We start from the raw sequence: 19599 nt of genomic DNA on the forward strand, positions 1-19599 counted from the left end.
TGTATATTCCCTTGAGTGAACGATAGAGGGTCTTGCAAGACATTCATAGGGGGCATCTGGGGGAGAACCGCTGCCTCAGAAGAGCCCAGAGTGCGATTTGGTGGCCAGGGATGTCTCAGGACATCAGAGAAATGGTTAAGTGTTGCAACACATGCATTCGCTTTAGGAAAGTACCCACTGAGCCATTGATTCCTACTCCTCTCCCAGAGAGACCCTGGTGGCAGCTTGCAATGGATTTCTGCACCGTTGATGAGAGAGGTGATGAGTATTTGGTTATTAGTGACTATTATAGCCGGTTCATGATTGCTGAAAAGTTTCCCCGAGCCACTGCTGCAGAGATGTGCAGAACTGTCAACAAGGTCATATGTACATTAAGGGTACCTCACATCATTGTAACAGACAACGGTCCACAGTTCATTTCTGAAAACTTCGCTCAACTAATGAAGAAATGGGACATTATTCATCAAACCAGTTCCCCTAGAAACCCCCAAGCAAATGATCATGCAGAGAGAGTGGTGCAAACATTCAAGAAGCTTGTGGCAAAAAACGTTGAGATTGAATCTGCTATTATGTGCTATAATGACAGTCCTTTGCAGAATGGCTATACCCCTGCCCAGCTGCTCATGGGAAGAGCGTTGAATTCAATGGGCTATCTCGTCAACAGTCCAGTAGATGTAAAGAAATTTCGCGCTTATGAAGCTGACTACAGAGGTAGGCAAGCTCATACTTTCAATCAACAGCACAGGGCGGTTGAATGGGACCAAGTGCCTGTCGGAACTCGGGTGGTTCTCAATGACCCCTCAGCCAAACCGGTGAGAGCTGTTGTGATGGCGTCCTCTGGCAGAGAAGTTGCGTTGAAGACTGACGATGGAGCCATGCTGCGCAGGAACAGAAAACTAGTGCAAGTTGATAAACCCATTGAGTCGTCCCCATCTGATGAAAGATGTATATCAAGAGAAGACAGCGCTCATCCTACACTGAACACTAGAAGTGAAGCGAGCACCAGTCAGGTGACCATGTTACCTAGGAGAGAGAACTCGGCAGATACCGGACCTCGGCAGTCGCCGGTACCAAATGCACCTGCTTCCGCACCTCTGCAGTTACAGACTCCTCAAGTGAATAGGACCGTTGAGCGGTCACCTCCCTAGAAAAGTGGTTGTTCTCCGCAGGCACCGACTGCGGCTCCCACTAGAAAGCGCAAAGAGAGTAAGGGATCAACCAGTTTCAGTCTTCAGTCTCAGCCAGCACTCATCCCCTCTAATACTCATCGTCAGAGTGTACAGACCCATCAGACGCGAGCCGGGAGAGTTGTAAAACCTCCAGATAAACTCAACCTGTAATGGGTTATTCTTTGTTTTGTAAATATTGTCTGTCTCTATACTCACTGACTTTCATGTGGCTAACATTGTTATTCTACTAATTTCGAGTTTTGTTTTCCCCCATGATGCGGCGACGTCTTAAAAGATTTGCATAAATCTTGAGGGGAAGGTGTAAGGTAATACGAACAGGAATTACGATCTGTATTTACGACATCATGAGCGGAGGAGATCAAGGACAAAAGAAGGAAGGAGATGTTTCCGGTGGAGGGAGATAGGCTGGAAAAAAGGGAGGACCGGAGGCTACGACGAGAGCGGGATTATTCTGGGCGCGGTTCACGGAGGAGGAGCAACTGATCATATAGCTAGTAAGATAATATAGCTTCATAAAATCGGCTGTTACAAGTATGCAGCCTCAGAAAATCCTGAATTGATTTTCATGCAATGAATTAGATGTTTTCACGTAAAGATAGTGTGGAAAAATTAGCACGCATACTCGATATATGAGCAATAAGAAAGCTCGCGGCAAATTTCTTTTTTTTTTCTTGAATGTTTCAAGATAGTTCAAAACACGTCTGCTTCGCGCAGCGTCGATATAACAAAGAAAACATTTCAACTATCATTTGCAAATTGTAATCAGTCAAATGACTATCATCAAAATATATCGTAAAACTGCAATAAGGCTAGTAAAGCCAACCAAGAATTATTCTACACGATCCCGTAAGTAATTGGCTTCCCATAATTATCAAAATATTCATCTCAAGTAGAAGTAAATGTTTTGAAAGTCCAGAATTTATGGTATTCGTCAAAATAAAAACTCTTCGTCAGTTCAACAGCGTCTAGCACATTTAAACTTAATCGTTATCATTAAATATGTGAATCCAGAACAGACAAAACCGAAATGACTGTTTTGCATTCTTCTAACCTCCTTGCTCAGCAGTAAAAGATTGCGTCGAAATGGATTCGCTAGATTTGCAACCACTAGAAATATTCTCAGAACGGGCTCTGCACGATACTTTCGCACCTCTCGTCCGAACATCGGAGCCATCGAGTGTTACACTCGATGGCTCGTCCGAACATCGGAGCCATCGGGTGTTACACTCGATGGCTCGTCCGAACATCGGAGCCATCGAGTGTTACACTCGATGGCTCTGCTGAACATCGGAGCCATCGAGTGTTACACTTAAGTGTAACATCGGAGCCGAACATCGGAGCCTTAAGTGTTACACTCGATGGCTCTGCCGAACATCGGAGCCATCGAGTGTTACACTCGATGGCTCTGCCGACACTAAACAACAAGGGAATCACCGTTTAGCCGTTGTAAGTGCTGAAATTTTTGCATCATAGAACAATACGGCCCTGATACGTGTACGTATGTTATATCTTTATTATTATTGTTACATCATATAATTGATTGTAAGAAGGCTTGGAAGCTCACATGTTATACCAAAGCTAGGAAGCGGTCAATAGGAATAAATTTAGTGCAAATATTGTTAATACTCTAGTATTAGTGCTCTATGCTAATACATGTATGACTGTACATCGTGTTTTTGACTAGCCAATCCTTACTTGGTATCTCAGTAAATATAGCTGATCCCTTCTCTGTAACCGTCAACTAATGCACTGTATCAGGTCAGATGTTGTTGGTAGACAGCAGGTTCCTGTTATTCAGTTCAGTCTCACACATGTCTAAAAATCAGCTTACCAAAGATTTCAAGTTGCTAACACCCTTATATATTAACCTTTACAGTAGCATTAACACCCTTATATATTAACCCTTACAGTAGCATCAACACCCTTATATATTAACCCTTATAGGAGCATTAACACCCTTATATAGTAACCCTTACAGTAGCATCAACACCCTTATATATTAACCCTTACAGTAGCATCAACACCCTTATATATTAACCCTTATAGGAGCATTAACACCCTTATATATTAACCCTTACAGTAGCATCAACACCCTTATATATTAACCCTTACAGTAGCATTAACACCCTTATATATTAACCCTTATAGGAGCATCAACACCCTTATATATTAACCCTTATAGGAGCATTAACACCCTTATATATTAACCCTTACAGTAGCATTAACACCCTTATATATTTACCCTTACAGTAGCATCAACACCCTTATATATTAACCCTTACAGTAGCATCAACACCCTTATATATTAACCCTTACAGTAGCATCAACACCCTTATATATTAACCCTTACAGTAGCATCAACACCCTTATATATTAACCCTTACAGTAGCATCAACACCCTTATATATTAACCCTTACAGTAGCATCAACACCCTTATATATTAACCCTTACAGTAGCATCAACACCCTTATATATTAACACACTCGTAGATATCTGATTGTGCAGAGTCCTCATTGATTGTTAAGTATATGTGGCAGCAAACTAGCTGATTGAATATAGAGAGACTGACCAATGAGCACGCTAAAGAATTCAGAACTATCGGAGACAAGGATTGAACTACCTACCTTAGATGTGCTTCAGTAGTGTGGAAAAGCTGACACACACAAATGTGTTTGCCTGCTTATGATTAAACTAGTGTTGCCAGGCTGTCTAGCTATTCCTTTGACCTCCAAATAAGTTAATCTACACACTATAATACAAACAAATTATACACAAAGCTCTGCTTCAACTATAGTTCTACTGTAGACAACCATGAACCGCTCTTAGCAGGCGAGTTCTACGCACTGCACTGTATTGCGCTACACTTCAGTACAATATACTGAAACACTACAGAGAACCATCTTATCTATACTGTTATATTTTAGTGTAGACTTTCAATTATCTATTTAGAATGACAACCTACGATATATAAATCTCAACGTTTGTCTATCTGTTTGTCTATCTGTTTGTCTTCTGTTTGTCTATCTGTTTGTTTATCTGTTTGTCTATCTGTTTGTCTGTAAAATCTACAGCACTGGGTTTGAACTCATAATCTCCAGTTTGCAGACAGGCATTTAACCAATACACTACGCTATTAAACTGGCTGTTCTATAGATTAAATTGGGCACATACTTATTACACATGCCAACCTTTTATGGCTTCAAGCATAACGCTAGTTGCAGTGTTGCGTAAAGCCATAGAGAAATGCTTTAAGAGAAAGGCTTAAACTCACACGACCAACAAGACTTTACAATCGGTATAGATCTTTAGTAGGCGCAGCAGAAGGTGCAATATGAATTACACAGAATTAAACACAGTACGTAAAAATAAACAAACCACCTTCATTTAAAAGTTAGAATGATAAATGGTGGATATGTTGGTTAACAACAAATGTTTTGTGCAGAAACCTTTATATTACCCGTGCAACGCTGGGCATTCACTAGTATGCATATATAACACAGTACTACACTAACTCTTGATATTGCTTGAACTTTCACACAAATTTCTCATTTAATTAATCAATAGTAATTGTGTAAATAATATTAGCTTTGTATTATAATTTGTTTATTGTCTAGCAGACAACCAATTTCTGTTATTATATTGTTATATAAATGAATGCAAGTAGGAGCTATGTTTAGTTTTATTATTATAATAACAATAATGAAGACATAACATGAGTCTTTGCCAAGCTATGCATAGCTACAGTGATTAATATAATCGATTATAATAATACAATTACCATTGAGCGATCAATAAATAATATTGACATCCTATCCTGTACAAGCTGAAGAATGTAGATAAAAGTAGCATAAGAGAGAGAAAATGATCGAGTTGCAGATCTGTATACTTTATATCAGAATGAATACCTATTTATATTATGCGTATATACATGTGAATCTCAGAGCAATGTAGACATTTTACTATGGAAATGTTGATTATATATAACTCAAGATACTCCTGTATATATAAAATACATCGTTGTACGGAGATATCAGCGAAACCAGATACCAAAAGTGATGACTGCCTGAGCCACAAGAAGTGTACAAAGTTTGTTTGATTAGCAAGACATCTGCTATATCAAAGGATTTCAGGAAAAGCAATCATAGAAGGTACATTAGCCGGCAGATCAGAAAACTGCCAAAAGTCATAAGAGGCGAGTACAAGACACAACTAAAATAACAAGAACTATTCATTGCCTCTAACAAATACTTTTCCATGATGTACTCAGAATGATTTTACTCATATGTATATCAATATGATGAGTAGAACCTGAGCACCTAAATCGCTTCTCACAGGCTAACAGAGTCATCTAGAAAAGAGAACAGCTCCAATCACTCAGCCTTTTTTTCACTATTATGTCTCTCTTTGGATTGTCAGGTACGTATGGGAGTGAGCAAATAACCTGGACTGCTGTTTTATATAGTATATATATATATATATGTATATATATTTACATGTATATATATATCTATATATATATATATATATACATGTAAATATATACATGTATATATACATATATACATGTATATATACATGTATTTATACATGAAAAATAACAATTTAGAATGTCTACAAGTAGATACCGGTATTAGTTCACTTCGTCTGTTTAAAGTTGTCTTCTCGTGTCTGTAAATGATGAAATATTTTTCCAGAGTACATAACTTGCAATTTCCACTGTTCTTGTAGTAAAGCTTGGCATGTGATAAAATGTTCCAGGTGATATGGTAGTCAGTGCTGCTTTCTTTGAGGTCTCATATGTATCTCCATAGTTCGGTGGAGTGACGTTTAGATATGTACTTGAATGTAGATTTGTGATGATTATATCTAGTTTTGAAGCTGTTTTTGGTGAGTCCTATCCCATTTGTTCAAAGAAACATCTTTTACAAAATAGCGCTACATAATTATAGACTCCATCCACCTAGCTTTTAATACTCGAGCTTATATTTCAGTTTACCATCTAAGGTAGAATTTCATGTATAGTCCTCACTAAGCATTTTATTTGATGAGTGTTACACACCTTTTGTGTAATATGAAACTTTTAGTAACTTTTATGCTTAGTCAAATTTTAATAAATTTCTTACCAAATTTACATATATATATATATATATAGAGAGAGAGATTTTAAAGCAAGTCACCTGACGAGTGCAGATATATATTATTATATCTGCACTATTATATAAATTTTAGTTTGCGTACTTTTGCTTTGGTTACGTGACCTAGTTTGAATATTACTGGAGACACTAGTGAAGGTGCTAAACTATAAGTAATACTGATACAATGTATTTACTACTAAAGGATCCATGGTTATTTTTACAAGTCCAACACTTTTAATAGACAACTAAAAAAATTATAAAACAATAAAAATAGTGACCAAAGATTAAAAATAGCTACTAAAAATTCTCTTCTTAATCAAACAGTAGTCCAGGTGATTTGTTTAGTTTCGTACATACCTGCAAATCTATATATATTATACTATATATATATATATAGTATAATATATTCCCATATATACATGTTACATATACATGCTGCAATACAAATTGCTTGAAATCATGGCCAAGGTTTGTGCCCCTTACCACTTTATACTGAATCATAGCTTTTCTCCTTCAAGTAAAAAAGTTGATACTCTAAAGGAAGTTTTGCAAAAATTACAAATTATAACTACGTAATTGCAACAAAATTCAACATGTTAAAATATCTTGAGTGATTAGGACTTTTTAGGAATCCTGCATCTTCCAGTCTCTATGTAATCTTGCCTATTACGCATCAGGGGCAGTTTTAGTTCCTGTGAAATCAACAAAAAGAATGTTCTAGATCTTTTGCAGCATCTGCAATAGAAGCAATAGACAATATAAATCAGAAAACACGATAAAAACAACAAAAGCTTATCATTATGTTTTGGAGTTGTCTGACCTTCTCCTGTAGTTATGTTTGCTAGCTTTTTTTCCTGTTCTTTGGTGAGCTCATTGCATATTAGCTGCTTTTCGGCACCATTGACATCTTCTGCCAGGTTGAGACAGCAGATATCTTCTTCTATGAAGTCAGGTTCATCAAAATAAATAAATTTTATAAGTAAAAATATGATCGTAAGATTTTGCTGACCAAAGAAATCGGTGGTCTGATAGCAGCTGACTGACATGAATGGCAATAGTTTATTTTGTCAGAGAATAAGATTCTAAGGTAAGAGTTTGGAATTGTAGAGATCTACATTCAAGGACTGTAAAGTTTCTGATACCTCAAGGCACGCCTTTTCCAGCAGACGATGTAAAGTTTTAGCAAGTAGTTAGTTTAACACCTGATGTCATTTCCAACATACGATGCTGATTGTTCTGAGGTTCATAATTTTGCAAAACATTGGAATGTTATAAGCAAAAATGAAAAAGCTGGTAAACATTAAAAATCATACATAAAAATATAAAAAGAGCAATAACTATATAGGTTAACTTGATCTTGTTTAAACTTGCTATAAACTTGACCTAGTTTATGGTTGAAGTTAGAGTTGGATCAAATGCATTTCTCTTCCACCAACTCTACATCCCGACCTTCACGTCTTCAAGCCTACCCATATACTCACATGCCTCCAATATGATTTAATAATAAACACTGTTTTTATTGATTATTGCTTTGTTAATTTAGTTTGTCTACAAATATACATCATAAGCAATCTATTGACTTTATTACAGAAAAAAACTTGAGTGCTTGAGATTCAGTGATAAGCTACTCTCCCTACAATAGCCTGTGCTCTATCCATATTTCTCTGCATTACTCAAAAAGGGTTTATGCAATAGCTTCTCTATTATTGTTATAGTAATACTCAAACAACCAACATGTTATCGTAGATCAGCCTTTCATATGTCAGGTGCATTAGAAATGGCAAGTAACCAGACACCCTGTAAAACTCACCTGTTTCCAAAGAAAATTCAAGTTGAGTTTTCTCATGTAATAGGGCAGCAAACTCAGCTTTAAGGCAGCGGTTTCTATCAAGCAGCTTGGCCAAAACACCATCTGTAATAGTTGTATTACATCAATCCGCAGATGCAGAGGCATTCTGGGACTGGGATACGTTAAGTCTATTACGTGTATCATTGCTAGCGGTAAAATCAGATGTGGAGATATAAACAAGATACTTTGTAAAGAATGTCTACCCACAATAATAATCAATTGAAAATCACAGCAAAGCTATTAGAAAGAGAGAGAGTGTGTGAGAGAGAGAGAGAGTGTGTGAGAGAGAGAGTGTGTGAGAGAGAGTGTGTGAGAGAGAGAGAGAGTGTGTGAGAGAGAGTGTGTGTGAGAGAGAGAGAGAGTGTGTGAGAGAGAAAGAGAGTGTGTGAGAGAGAGAGTGTGTGAGAGAGAGAGAGTGTGTGAGAGAGAGAGTGTGTGAGAGAGAGTGTGTGTGTGAGAGAGAGAGAGAGTGTGTGAGAGAGAGAGTGTGTGTGTGAGAGAGAGAGTGTGTGAGAGAAAGAGAGTGTGTGAGAGAGAGAGAGTGTGTGAGTGAGAGAGAGAGTGAGTGAAAGAGAGTGAGAGAGCGAGAGAGTGTGAGAGAGAGAGAGTGAGAGAGAGTGTGTGAGAGAGAGAGAGAGTGTGTGAGAGAGAGAGTGTGTGAGAGAGAGAGAGAGTGTGTGAGAGAGAGAGAGTGTGTGAGAGAGAGAGTGTGTGAGAGAGAGTGTGTGAGAGAGAGAGAGTGTGTGAGAGAGAGAGTGTGTGAGAGAGAGAGTGTGTGAGAGAGAGAGAGTGTGTGAGAGAGAGAGTGTGTGAGAGAGAGAGTGTGTGTGAGAGAGAGAGAGTGTGTGAGAGAGAGAGAGTGTGTGAGTGAGAGAGAGAGTGAGAGAGTATGAGAGAGTGAGAGAGAGAGTGAGAGAGAGAGTGTGAGAGTGAGAGAGTGAGAGAGAGAGAGAGTGAGAGAGTGTGTGAGAGAGAGAGTGTGTGAGAGAGAGAGTGTGTGAGAGAGAGAGTGTGTGAGAGAGAGAGAGTGTGTGAGAGAGAGAGTGAGAGAGAGAGAGTGAAAGAGTGAGAGAGTGAGAGAATGAAAGAGTGAAAGAGTGAGAGAGTGAGAGAGTGAGAGAGTGAGAGAGTGAGAGAGAGAGAGCGAGATGCCTCATAGATGAACTGTTTATTACACTGGGTGGAGCTCAGTCTTTGTTTGTGCATGAAAGATGAATAGCGCTCCACGCCTCTTTACTCTTGCGCTGTAGTCAGGAATTCTCACTAAATGGCACAAGATAAGAGTGAATAATTTGCACATACCTTTGAGATTGAGCCTAGCTTTCAAACTGTAAGTTGTCGCTCTGAGATCAGCCAATCGATGCTCAAGTTCTTGATTTTCACCAATTAGTTCTTCCAGATTCTCACCCCCTACAACTGTCATAGTCAGTTCTATAGCCAATACTCCTTTGACTACTCTATTCAGTTCTATACCGTGTACCCTGGCAATGCTGTATCCTGACTTTCAAAACCTTTTTTAATTAAAAATGTTTGGGTTTCCTTTTGGTACAATGATTAGTTTTTTTTATTTAAGTTTATCTCTCTTCAGTAATAAAGTAAGTGCTATTGGCAGGAGATTGATTGATGTTAGTGGACAGGGTGATGCTCTATAAATTTCACTTGGCTGTACAGTTTGAAAAAGTTAAAAAGTAGTAGCGATTGTGGCTCCACTCTTGACAGCTGTCATTTCTATGATGCCATTGCTGTAAATACAGCAAAATTACCAGCGAGTAGTTTTGGAGGATATACCACAAGTGTTATTTTATTAATTTGGATTTATCTGCTCAATACTTTAATAGACTAGTAGTCTCTCCAGGTATGCCAACACAACTTCAAAACAAAATATGGAATTCTAAAAATATAAATTTTAAGTTTAATACAGAGTTCAACAGAAAAGTAATAGGTTAGTAACAAAAATAGATAGCTACTGACTCACCTCGACAAGGTTCATTCCAAAATGTCAGGTCACTTTGATTTATTGATTTAAGTTCCTCCATTCGGTGCAAACTTTGGACAGCTTCTGAACTGCGTTTGTCTTTATTAGGAACAGAAAGTAGCTCTAAAATTCATATCACTTGTAATCTAGATACCTAAATAAAAGTTGTGAGATTGCCATAACTAGAGAGAATTGGCTACACAGGAAGTCTTTCAGGGAAGCAATCATAACTACCAGTAAGAAAGTTTATCATAGAACTGCAGTCTTGCAGAGCTGAGTAAATGGTCTGTTAGTGAGGTTTAATTAATCTTACAGGTCTGAATGGGCTTACCTTCTAAGGTCTGAGGTGTTGTCTTACCTTCTAAGGTCTGAGGTGTTGTCTTACCTTCTAAGGTCTGAGGTGTTGTCTTGCCTTCTAAGGTCTGAGGTGTTGACTTACTTTCTAAGGTCTGATGTGTTGTCTTACCTTCCAAGGTCTGAAGTGTTGACTTACCTTCTAAGGTCTGATGTGTTGTCTTACCTTCTAAGGTCTGATGTGTTGTCTTACCTTCTAAGGTCCGAGGTGTTGACTTACCTTCCAAGGTCTATGGTGTTGTCTTACCTTCCAAGGTCTGAGATGTTGACTTACCTTCCAAGATCTGAGGTGTTGACTTACTTTCCAAAGTCTGATGTGATAACTTGCCATCCAATATCTGAGGTGTGACTTTTCCCCTGAAAGTTTGAAGTGTGGTTACTGTTGGATCATCTTTCAAAGTCTGTCTCTCAGGTTTTTTTTCTAAAAAGATTAATCATTGTCCTTCAGTACAATCAGCTTGCACCACCTTCATTATCTTTGTATTTGAAGCGCATGTTTGTGAAATCTTTTGGATATTTTAATAATCTGTTTCGTCAGTCAAATATACAGAAGTTTATGAGCCTTTCTACAGTTTAGAATGTTGCCATAATGACATTATTCTTACCTGTCTTTCTTTCATCTAAAGGTATTTTAAACTCTTCCAATCCTTTCACCACGCCACTAGGTAAACTCTTTCTATCTTCATTTTCCAAGCCTTTCTTTTTGCTGTCAACTGTTGAAACAAAAAACTTGTACTAACTAGTTTAGCGGCAGCTTTATAAGACCTTGACCTGTAAAACCTCACACTGTGTAACCCGTTTTACTATAACAGTTGCTGTAATAATCTGCCCTATAACAGTTGCTGTAATAATCTGCCCTATAACAGTTGCTGTAATAACCTGCCCTATAACAGTCGCTGTAATAACCTGCACTATAACAGTCGCTGTAATAACCTGCACTATAACAGTCGCTGTAATAACCTGCACTATAACAGTCGCTGGAATAACCTGCCCTATAACAGTCGCTGTAATAACCTGCACTATAACAGTCGCTGTAATAACCTGCCCTATAACAGTCGCTGTAATAACCTGTCCTATAACAGTTGCTGTAATAACCTGCCCTATAACCAATGATCATATGAAAGTTTAAGCAAGTACAGAAAGCATGAGTAACACCCATCATGATTAATACCTGTACATTACTAATACTTTTAGATGCGTAATACTTGTACATGATTAATACCTGTACATTACTAACACTTTTAGATGCGTAATACCTGTACATGACCAATACCAGCTCACCGTAAGAGTGGCCAAGTTGGTTTCTGTCCATCTGTGGGCTACTAAACCGAGCCATTGAGTCAAGTTGATCTTCAGGTGTAGAAGGTGGAACTAGATTATGACTGTCAGGTGGTGGCAGACTAAGCAAGGGGCGCTCATTGTTAAAGGCAGGTGTTATTTGAAGGTCTGAGGAGATATTTGTTGAGAGACTCTCAGAACCCTCATTTTCATTTTCCAAGGACAAGTTGTTCTTTTGTTGACTGATGAGGTGTGTGGAACATTTCATGTCAGCCATTATCTCAGGTACTTCTTCATGCAGACAGCTATCTGACAATATATAATATATATAATAATATACACAATGAAAATATATAAGCAAAATGTATATAATTATAGTATGTTACATTGAGATATACTCCAGTTATATGTGTATGTATGTAGATGTATTGTATGTGAGTATTTACATGCATTGCACGCAGTTGGAAAGGCTTTATAAAAGTAAAGTGAAAATTGGGAGTTGTTCTTCCACAGCCTACTGAGTTTGGCTTGGTAAAAAAATTGTATCTTTTGATGATGCATAAAAATATTCTTGTGCTTAAACAACAGCTACGCGTACCTTTTTAACTTCCATCTAAAAAATGAAAGCATTTTTTATTAGATGATGTATTTAATTAGCCACTTGTATGTACTTACTGGTGAGTCTATGTACTTACTGGTGAGTATATGTACTTACTGGTGAGTCTATGTACTTTCTGGTGAGTCTATGTACTTACTGGTGAGTCTATGTACTTACTGGTGAGTATATGTACTTACTGGTGAGTATATGTACTTACTGGTGAGTCTATGTACTTACTGGTGAGTCTATGTACTTACTAGTGAGTCTATGTACTTACTGGTGAGTCTATGTAGTTACTAGTGAGTATATGTACTTACTGTTGAGTCTATGTACTTACTAGTGAGTCTATGTACTTACTAGTGAGTCTATGTACTTACTGGTGAGTCTATGTACTTACTAGTGAGTCTATGTACTTACTGATGAGTCTATGTACTTATTAGTGAGTCTATGCACTTACTGATGAGTTTATGTACTTACTAGTGAGTCTATGTACTTACTGGTGAGTCTATGTACTTACTAATGAGTCTATGTACTTACTAGTGAGTCTATGTACTTACTGGTGAGTCTATGCACTTTCTGGTGAGTCTATGTACTTACTGGTGAGTCTATGTACTTACTGATGAGTCTATGTACTTACTAGTGAGTCTATGCACTTACTGATGAGTCTATGTACTTACTGGTGAGTCTATGCACTTACTAGTGAGTCTATGTACTTACTGATGAGTCTATGTACTTACTAGTGAGTCTATGCACTTACTGATGAGTTTATGTACTTACTGGTGAGTCCATGTACTTACTAGTGAGTCTATGTACTTACTAGTGAGTCTATGTACTTACCGGTGAGTCTATGTACTTACTGATGAGTCTATGTACTTACTAGTGAGTATATGTAATTACTGGTGAGTCTATGTACTTACTAGTGAGTCTATGTACTTACTGGTGAGTCTATGTACTTACTTGTGAGTCTATGTACTTACTAATGAGTCTATGTACTTACTAGTGAGTATATGTAATCACTGGTGAGTCTATGTACTTACTAGTGAGTCTATGTACTTACTAGTGAGTATATGTACTTACTAGTGAGTCTATGTACTTACTGGTGAGTCTATGTACTTACTAGTGAGTCTATGTACTTACTAGTGAGTCTATGTACTTACTGGTGAGTCTATGTACTTACTGATGAGTCTATGTACTTACTGGTGAGTCTATGTACTTACTAGTGAGTCTATGTACTTACTAGTAAGTCTATGTACTTACTAGTGAGTCTATGTACTTACTAATGAGTCTATGTACTTACTAGTGAGTATATGTAATTACTGGTGAGTCTATGTACTTACTAGTGAGTCTATGTACTTACTGGTGAGTCGAAGTACTTACTAGTGAGTCTATATACTTACTGGTGAGTCTATGTACTTACTAGTGAGTCGATGTACTTACTGATGAGTCTATGTACTTACTGGTGAGTCTATGTACTTACTAGTGAGTATATGTACTTACTAGTGAGTCTATGTACTTACTGGTGAGTCTATGTACTTACTAGTGAGTCTATGTACTTACTAGTGAGTCTATGTACTTACTGGTGAGTCTATGTACTTACTGATGAGTCTATGTACTTACTGGTGAGTCTATGTACTTACTAGTGAGTCTATGTACTTACTAGTGAGTCTATGTACTTACTGGTGAGTCTATGTACTTACTAATGAGTCTATGTACTTACTGATGAGTCTATGTACTTACTGGTGAGTCTATGTACTTACTGATGAGTCTATGTACTTACTGGTGAGTCTATGTATTTACTGATGAGTATACATGTATGTACTTACTGGTGAGTATATGTATTTACTGGTGAGTATGTACTTACTAGTGAGTCTATGTACTTACTAATGAGTCTATGTACTTACTAGTGAGTATATGTAACCACTGGTGAGTCTATGTACTTACTAGTGAGTCTATGTACTTACTAGTGAGTATATGTACTTACTAGTGAGTCTATGTACTTACTGGTGAGTCTATGTACTTACTAGTGAGTCTATGTACTTACTGGTGAGTCTATGTACTTACTAGTGAGTCTATGTACTTACTAGTGAGTCTATGTACTTACTAGTGAGTCTATGTACTTACTAGTAAGTCTATGTACTTACTAGTGAGTCTATGTACTTACTAATGAGTCTATGTACTTACTAGTGAGTATATGTAATTACTGGTGAGTCTATGTACTTACTGGTGAGTCTATGTACTTACTAGTGAGTCTATGTACTTACTGGTGAGTATACATGTATGTACTTACTGGTGAGTATATGTACTTACTGGTGAGTCTATGTACTTACTGGTGAGTTTTTATAAGTATGTTTGAAGCTACTAGTTATAAATTACCATAATTACACACAGAGACACGCTACTAGAATGGTGAGTAGGGAAACTATGAGTATGCAGTCATAACTAACCTTCCTTTTTCCCATTCTTTATCAGCTGACTAGCAGTGCTTCTGTGAGCACTCTGCAGTTTCTCTGCTGTTATGCTATTTTTGCCAGAGACATGCGAGATGGCTGAGTCAGCAATTGGTTCCTTCAGAAAATCCATGTCAGCATTGTGGGCCTCACACATAGAAACATGAAGTGGTGTTTGGCCTTGCATGTTTTGGATAGAGAAAATTACTTGTCTCTGTTCAGCTGTTTGGTTAGAGAGTAAACATCTGACAGTTGTCATATGCCCACACTGAGCTGCCACTGCTACCGGCGTGTCTCCATTTTGATCCTGAATGCAAAGTAACGTGAAAGCTTGTGCAGTTTCTAATAAAGCCTTAAGAGCTGTTAAGGTCGAGTCATGAGCTAAGGCTGCAGCAACATGTATAGAAAGCTGACCTTCATTGTTGGGTTTTGCCAAGATGTCTACACGCTCGCTAGCATCAACATAATTAAGCATCACTTCCATCGCTGCCGTCTTCCCCCTTGCAACTGCTTCAAAAATGGGAGTTTCATCATCATTATCTTTAGCAATCATTAACTGTGTTCGCTGTTGCGAACTTGCCGTATCTAATAGCAGTTGGAGCATCACAGGGTCACCCACGTAGGCAGCGAAATGGAGAGGAGATCTGCCAAAGTCATTAGAGAGCAAGAGGATGCTGTCACATTGTTCTAGCTCTACAGAGCCTAGCATGTATTTGACAATTTCAGTATAGTTCTTGCTAACAGCCACTGAGAGGGCAGTGTCTCCCTTAGCATCCTCTTGCGAAAGCAGCTCCTGCCACTGCCGGGAGGAAGTCAGGGCACAGACATACCTCAGAATCTTTAAGAAGTTGTGGTGAGAGGCGACATGCACGACTGTTTGTCCGTGTTCATCGGCAACCGTTAGCAACTTGTATTTGCTTAGGTAGTCTCCAAAAGATAGCAATGCCTGCACTGCTGATATCTGTCCATTTTGCGTAGCAAGCATAAGCGATGTGGCTTCATTCTTGTCTCTCATTTGCAACAGTTTAACCGTTTGCTCCATAGAAAGCATTCCTAGCAAGGTCTGAATTGCTTGTAGATGTCCAGCAGCAGCGGCCATGTGCAATGCTGTCTCACCAAGATTGCTTTGCTGTTCTAGCAAAATATATCTATGCACTGGTTCTACAGCTGTCAGTATAAACTGTATAACATCTGAATGGCCTTTAGCAGCAGCTTTTGACAAGACTGATACACCCTCATCATTACACATTGACAACAGTTCAACTTTTCTTCCTTCTTCGCAACAGTTCAATATTTTTTGAATAACGCGACTTTGGCCACAGCCTGCTGCCCTATGTAAAGTTGTTTCACACCAGTTGTCTTGTATTGTCAGCAGTAAATGTCTTTTATCAATGTCTATCGTGTCAAAGGCATATAAAATAATGGCAGCATAGCCTCTCTCAGCTGCGTGGTCTATAGGGTGAGCACCCTCCTTATCCTTCAACATAAGCAGCCTGTATGAGAGGCTTCTGGGAAGGGAGCACAACATAGCTTTTACCGTTTCTAAATGACCAGCATAAGCTGCCCTATGCATTGCTGACCGTCCTCGTAGATTTTGCATGCTTAGAAGGTTATACCGTTCTTCCGAATTCAACATCTCCAAAATGTATTCAACAGTCTTTTGATGACCCCTTGCAGCTGCATCAGACAACCCTATTACCCCAGTATTGTCCCCAATAGACAAGAGAGATACTTTTTGTCCGTGTGTGAAGGTACTGAGAACCAATCTAATCACTTCGGTATTTCCGGCAGCCATGGCTTTATGCAACATTGTCCTACTTTTTAACTTTTGTGATTTTACCAACTGGTATTTTTCTTCAGAGCTCAATGTACTCAGCATATACCGAACAGATGATGTATGTCCATTACCGGCGGCGTCCGACAGGGCAGTATCTCCATGCTTGTCATGCATTGCGAGCACACTGTACCTTTGCTCTGGAGCAACAGCATTAAGCATTGCCTCTAGTACCTTTATGTGACCGCCATAAGCTCCTGAATGAACAGCTGTCCTCATATTTCTATTTGTCTTAGTTATGAGACCATAACTCCCATCCTTACCAGCCACAGACAGCATGTATTCTACCATGTCAGTGTGGCCTTGCCGAGCTGCATCAGAAATTGCTGTTCCACTAAAGCCATCACCTAGTATGAGTAGCGACTTCCTGTCCTCCTTTGGCACAGCTTGCAGCATAACTCTCAGCATCTCTACATTTCCTGAGTATGCTATTCGATGGAGAATAGTTCGGCCAGCTCTATCTGTTGATGTCAAGCCTTTGTGTCTGCTCTCAGGACACATGGCACCAATCAGATTTTCAACCATCAATAAATCCTTGTTGAAAGCGGCGCGATATATTGCTGTCTCACATGATACATTCTGTAGTAACAACAACCTCTCCGTTTGTTCAGGCGTAAAAGACTTGAGGAAAGAGGAAATACGTTCATGACCAACTGATAATAAACATTTTATAAGAGTATCATTTTCTTCTAAGTCTCTTTCTTCTTCGCTGCCAGTTCTTAGATGTTTGAGTGCTGCCTTCCTCAGCTTCGCCTCTAGACGTGAAGACTCATTTTCTGCACCATCTTCTTCAGTGTCATCCTCCTCTCCTTTACCAATCAGGCTCACGTCTGCCATGTCCTGCAGTTGCTTAGATACTTATTAAACGAATCCTCAACGATCTGCTTTGAAACTAGTTTACTCACTCACTAGGTGTGATCCGGCCTGACGGACAGACATGCTTGAACGATTCTCAAGCACATTTTTGTTGCTGCAAAACTTTGATATGGCGAGGGCTAGATATCCCATAGTATGGGGGATATACATGTTACGGTAGTCTTGTCATAGACAGAACAAACTACAGGCACTGAGTATAACATACACGCAGGTGGCAGAGAGGGCTGGAGCACTCAATAATGATTAGTCAAGTATAGTTTGCAAGTAGGGGGCAGTCATGGCAACTATACAATTAGACTACGTACTTCTGTTAGAGACAAAGTTATTTATGGAATGGCTACTCTGTAAATATCCACCTTCCCCTTAGCCTTGGTATTTGTAAATCAAATGAACTTTCTGAGGCAAAATGTTGGAATAGGCGCCTTTCTCAAGGTGTGAGAGGCAATAATTGGCTCACTCCAACTAAACATTGACCATATGGACTGTCACACGATGTGTCAATCGCTTACCATTTATTTTATTTCTTTGCCTCAACTTCCTGAGCCACCATAAGAAGGTCATACAATGGCTACTTACATTTTCCTAGCGCTGGCCACGCTGGCCTTACAGAGCTTTGGTAAGAAAACTGTTTAGTCATTCACCTAAACCAGATAAAAACTTTGTCTCCGACAATAAATGGTTGACCGTGGTTGATATGGCGGACATTATACTTACATTGCTGTAGAGAGTTTGCTAGCCTATGGTAAGTTACACCTCACACTCCATTCATGATATATTAATAGCCCATCACTTGTTGCAGCAGTCATTGCGGCTTCACCGTGTGGAATAGAGAATTGGATAGAGACACCGTGGGGAACCTGTGTGAAAGTCTTTAAGAATGCTCCGATATCATGGAGTGAAGCGCAGACTGAGTGCAGAGGTCGTGGTGGGGATTTGTTCATGCCCGAAGATCAGAGTCAATCTGCTTGGTTCAGAGGCTTGGCTCTACAATGTAGGTTCCTTCTGTATAGAGAATAAGGACTTATGATGTAGATTCTTTCTGTAAAGCTCTAACATATAGGTTCTTTCTGTGAGGAGTACAAGGTGTAGAAATGTAAATTTCTTCTGTAAGGAGAGTAAGGCATAGTAAAGCAGGTTGTTAAGTAAGGAACCTTAACAGAGAGCTCTTGTGGACCTTTAAGGACACTTCCTTCGCTGTCTTCTATAGATTACCCGTTGAGAGCATTCTGGCTTGGAGCCAGGTATGAATTGCATGGAGACGAAGGAAAGGGATGGTATTGGCAAAAGCTATCGGGCTCAGAAAAACTGCAGTACGGTGAGTTCAGTGCTGGAGAGCCTAACATGAAGTTACAGTCGCTTGCTGATTCTTGCCTCATATTCGGATCAAACCTTGAGTGGTGGGATGATGACTGCTCCTTGAAAGGCCCATACATTGATACAGCTTGCGAGCGACCACAGACAGGAGGAGCAGATTCTGTAGTTGGCTAGATCATTTCCTGTATACGTTAACCACAGTAAATTACAAAATAAAAAAAATTGATACACAGCTTATACACTATGTGTATATACTGCAGCAAAATATACATTTGTATATACGACAGCAAGATATACACGTGTATATATGTACAACAGTAAGATATACACATTTATATATATATATATGACAGTAAGATGTATACCTATAAATACAGCGTTAAGATATACACCTATAAATACAATGGTAAGATATACCCGTTTATATACAACAGTAAGATATACACTTACATGTATAAATGCAACGGTAAGATATACACATGTATATACGGCAGTAAGATGTATACTTACAAATACAGCAGTAAGATAATACACCTATAAATACAGCTGTAAGATATACACATGTATATACAACAGTAGGATATACCTTTTGCAAAAGCTATAAAATCTACGTAATAGGAGTTTACTTTCTAAAAAATAGCAGCTTTTCCAATTCATTTTATAATGAAATTAAGAGTTTGCTCACCCTGGCCTGCCATTTGTGTGACGAGTTATTTGTACAATGCAATCTAGGAAGTTGGTTGATTGC

General features: G+C 38.7%; 2 protein-coding genes across 2 annotated transcripts; one reads left to right on the forward strand and one right to left on the reverse strand.

The window, feature by feature from the left end:
• Positions 1-4875: 4875 nt before the first annotated feature.
• Positions 4876-17498, reverse strand: LOC137393144 (serine/threonine-protein phosphatase 6 regulatory ankyrin repeat subunit B-like). Its single transcript, XM_068079570.1, has 9 exons — positions 14825-17498; positions 11786-12091; positions 11110-11217; positions 10779-10925; positions 10151-10273; positions 9478-9591; positions 8137-8238; positions 7147-7266; positions 4876-7018 (listed from the first exon to the last, which is right to left on the reverse strand). Exons 1-9 carry the CDS (start codon positions 17496-17498, stop codon positions 6993-6995), a joined length of 3720 nt encoding a protein of 1239 aa, XP_067935671.1. The 3' UTR covers positions 4876-6992.
• Positions 17499-18068: 570 nt separating this feature from the next.
• On the forward strand, positions 18069-19079 carry LOC137392863 (uncharacterized). Its single transcript, XM_068079205.1, has 3 exons — positions 18069-18153; positions 18337-18528; positions 18745-19079. The coding sequence occupies exons 1-3, from the start codon at positions 18102-18104 to the stop codon at positions 19023-19025; spliced, it is 525 nt and encodes a 174-aa protein (XP_067935306.1). The 5' UTR covers positions 18069-18101; the 3' UTR covers positions 19026-19079.
• The last annotated feature ends 520 nt before the right edge of the window (positions 19080-19599 follow it).

Source organism: Watersipora subatra, chromosome 4 (genome assembly GCF_963576615.1).
Source record: "Watersipora subatra chromosome 4, tzWatSuba1.1, whole genome shotgun sequence".
Classification (NCBI taxonomy): domain Eukaryota; kingdom Metazoa; phylum Bryozoa; class Gymnolaemata; order Cheilostomatida; family Watersiporidae; genus Watersipora; species Watersipora subatra.

What these genes read in the sequence shown, in the direction of transcription:
- LOC137393144 (XM_068079570.1), bottom strand. Translation starts at nt 17,498, where the DNA reads ATGGCAGACGTGAGCCTGATTGGTAAAGGAGAGGAGGATGACACTGAA. An exon ending in TTTAGATGAAAGAAAGACAG is followed by an intron (nt 10,926 to 11,109) that starts GTAAGAATAATG and finishes TAATCTTTTTAG; the next exon opens with AAAAAAAACCTGAGAGACAG. An exon ending in TTGGAATGAACCTTGTCGAG is followed by an intron (nt 9,592 to 10,150) that starts GTGAGTCAGTAG and finishes TGACTATGACAG; the next exon opens with TTGTAGGGGGTGAGAATCTG.
- LOC137392863 (XM_068079205.1), top strand. Translation starts at nt 18,102, where the DNA reads ATGGCTACTTACATTTTCCTAGCGCTGGCCACGCTGGCCTTACAGAGC. An exon ending in GCTGGCCTTACAGAGCTTTG is followed by an intron (nt 18,154 to 18,336) that starts GTAAGAAAACTG and finishes CACTTGTTGCAG; the next exon opens with CAGTCATTGCGGCTTCACCG. An exon ending in CAGAGGCTTGGCTCTACAAT is followed by an intron (nt 18,529 to 18,744) that starts GTAGGTTCCTTC and finishes TGTCTTCTATAG; the next exon opens with ATTACCCGTTGAGAGCATTC.